At 59.1% G+C, this 3,117-nt stretch overlaps 1 protein-coding gene across 1 annotated transcript; it reads right to left on the bottom strand.

Annotated features, from left to right (window-relative positions):
• Window positions 1–1,735: 1,735 nt before the first annotated feature.
• On the bottom strand, window positions 1,736–2,602 carry LOC139584991 (keratinocyte proline-rich protein-like). The gene has a single exon (XM_071417367.1). It carries the CDS (start codon window positions 2,600–2,602, stop codon window positions 1,736–1,738), a length of 867 nt encoding a protein of 288 aa, XP_071273468.1.
• Window positions 2,603–3,117: the final 515 nt, after the last annotated feature.

The raw sequence follows: 3,117 nt of genomic DNA on the forward strand, positions 1-3,117 counted from the left end.
GAGGATGGGATTTTTCGGGATTTAGGAATTGGAGATTTTGGGACTCGGGATGGAGTTCCCGGCGCAGTTCGCCTCTGTGGCCACCAGGCGGCAGCACCGCCCCGCGGCGCTGTTGGGTCCCCGTCGCCTTTTCCCGGTCTCGTGACTTTTCCAAGGGCAAATCCCGCCCGGAAAACCTCGGGATGAGGGAGGGACAGGGGAGCGAGAGAGCCCCAGCATCATCCTCGTGTGGAGACGTCGGAATTACGGCAAAATTTCGCTGCTTTGAGACACCGGGTTTTATTTTGTCACCTCAACACAGCGCCGTTATCAGCAGCAAATCCACGGAATCAGGAGCTCGGATTTTTACAATTTAATTTTCCTGCTGATCCATCCCCTCTTCCCCATTTGTTTTCCCTCCTGCTGGGAGGAAAGGCTGAGGGAATTGGGAATATTCAGCCTGGAGAAGCTTTGGGTGACACCACTGCGGCCTTAAAGAGGCTGCAGGGAAATTGGGGAGAGATTATTTTTTTTTTTTTCTTTTTCCCAAGGGTCTGGAGTGCCAGGAAAAGGGGAATGGGTTCAGCTCGATGGGAGGAAGTTGAGGTTGGATACTGGGAAGGAATTCCTGAGGAACATCATCCCTCCACCCAGTAAATCCATGGTAGCGAACCCAGCCCTAAAATCGTGATTATTTCCCTTATTTTACACAAGGGCAGCAGGGTAACAACAACAGGGAAAGGGGTTTTTTTCCCAGCATTAAGAATTAGAAACTGTTTAAAAAGATGGAAAATAATTCAGGCAGAGAGCAGGAATCAGCTGTAACCTGAGTTTATTGTGAGTGGAATTGATCCCACAACATAAAAACAGGGTGCAGACGTTGTCACGAAGGTGTTGGGGTGAGGCTCCGAGTGGCTCAGAGCTCCTCAGCCTCTCCCCAGCACCTTCCTGCTGCTGGAAAATCCAAATCTGGGGTCGAATAAAATGGGGGATTCGCTCTGTGAGCTGAACACGGGAACAATATGGGGGACAACCAGGCTTGGGGGGCAGGACTGGGAATGGAGGGGGGAATCACCCCAAACCAAACTCGGGCTCCAAGGAGGGGAAATCACCCCAAACCTGGGCTCCAAGGAGGGGAAATCACCCCAAACCTGGGCTCCCTGGAGAGGAGGGATCACCCCAAACCAAACCTGGGCTCCAAGGAGGGGAAATCACCCCAAACCTGGGCTCCCTGGAGAGGAGGGATCACCCCAAACCAAACCTGGACTCCAGCAAGTGGGGATCACCCCAACCTAGGCCCAAGGGGGGAATCACCCCATGGGAATCACCCCAAACCCTGGTCTCCAAGAAGTGGGGGGATCACCTCAACACTGGGCTCCAATGAGAGGGGATCACCCCAAACCAAACCGGGACTCCATGGAGGGGGATACCCCAAACCTGGGTTCCAAAGGCAGGGAGGAATCACCCCAAATTTGGGCTCCAAGAAGGGGAAATCACCCCAAGGGCACCACTCCAAATTTGGGCTCCAAGGAGGGGAAATCACCCCATGGGGAATCACCCAACCTTGCACCCCAAGGGGGGGTATCACCCCATGGCCATCACCCCAAACTTGGGCTCCAGGGAGGGGGGAAATCACCCCAAATTTGGGCTCCAGGGAGGGGAAATCACCCCAAATTTGGGCTCCAGGGAGGGGGCATCACCCCATGTCGATCCCCCCACCCCTGGGCTCCATTCCCGGCTTTTCCGCACCCCTCCCTCACCAGAGCCACTTGGAAGCGCTGCGGCTTTTCTTGGAGTGCCCGGAGCGCTTGGCCCCGGCCGGGACCAGCCGGGAGGGTCTCGGGGTGCCCCGGGGGTGGTGGTGGTGGTGACCGCAGCGGGACTTGCTCAGGTGCTGCGCCGAGCAGCTCCTGCCCTTGCTCGCCTCAAGCTGCGGCGAGCCCTTGGCCACGGCCCGCAGCGGGGGACGCTCCTCGGTGACCTTGGTGACGCTCAGCTGCTGCTCCGCATAGCAGCCCGTGCCGAATTCCTGCGTGGGGTACCCCTTGGAGCAGCGGTGCGGGGCCACGCCGGCCAGCTGCTCCCGCAGGAAGGAGCGGGGCACGCTCTGCTGCGGGGGACACTCGGTGCCACCGCGGAGGGGCAGCGAGTAGCAGCCGCTGAGCTCGGCGCAGCGCGGGGGACACGCGGCCGCCTTGCGCGGGCGGCACTCGGCGCGGCAGGAGGCGGAGGAGCCGCGGATGCCGCACGGGGGGAAGCGCAGCCGGCCGGGCTCGGGGCAGCGCGGCGCGCACGGGGGGAGGCTCCGCGCCGCGCGTTTCTGGTCGCTCCGCGGCGCCGCGGGGGTCTGGGGGACAGCGCAGCCCCTGGGGCTGGGCAGCAGCCGGGTGGTCTCGCAGGGCTCGGGGTAGAGCAGGAGGCATTTCTGCACCAGCGGCTGGCACGGCAGCAGCGACACGGCGGCGGCTTGGGGACAGCTCTGCCCCCAGCGCGGCGCGGGGCCCTTGGTGATGCTCAGGGGGTGGCAGGTGTTGGCGAAGGGCTCGGGGTGAGCCTGGCACGGAGGGAGGAATTCGGGGAGGAATTTGGGGCCCGGCAGGCAGCGCTCGCCGGGGTAGTGCATGGTGGAGCGGGGCTCAGAGCTGCGGGAGAGAAAAAAAACAGAGGTTTTGGTTTAAAATCTTTGGGCGATGAGACAGAGTAGGAATTCTCCAGAGTAGAAATTCTCCAGAGCAGAAATTCTCCAGAGCAGAGATTCTCCAGAGTAAGAATTCTCTAGAGTAGAAATTCTCCAGAGCAGAGATTCTCCAGAGTAAGAATTCTCTAGAGTAGAAATTCTCCAGAGCAGAGATTCTCCAGAGCAGAGATTCTCCAGAGTAAGAATTCTCTAGAGTAGAAATTCTCCAGAGCAGGAATTCTCCAGAGCAGGAATTCTCCATGGCAGAAATCCATTTCGATTTAGGTGAAATGCGCATCTTTGAGTTGAGTCCGTGGTTAGAAACCAGAGCTATTTAGCCGGGCTGCAAAAGCCTGGGCTCAGAGAAGCTGCTTCAGTGAAGGACAGAGAAGAGGGGCAGGGGGACACAGAGGGACACAGAGAGAGACAGAGGCTGCTGTGAGAGCAGCTCAGCCTGGCCT

The sequence above is a fragment of the Agelaius tricolor genome, unplaced genomic scaffold (genome assembly GCF_023055355.1).
Source record: "Agelaius tricolor isolate 1412-34295 unplaced genomic scaffold, bAgeTri1.0.p SCAF_69, whole genome shotgun sequence".
NCBI classification, from domain to species: Eukaryota; Metazoa; Chordata; class Aves; order Passeriformes; family Icteridae; genus Agelaius; species Agelaius tricolor.

What these genes read in the sequence shown, in the direction of transcription:
- LOC139584991 (XM_071417367.1), bottom strand. Translation starts at nt 2,602, where the DNA reads ATGCACTACCCCGGCGAGCGCTGCCTGCCGGGCCCCAAATTCCTCCCC.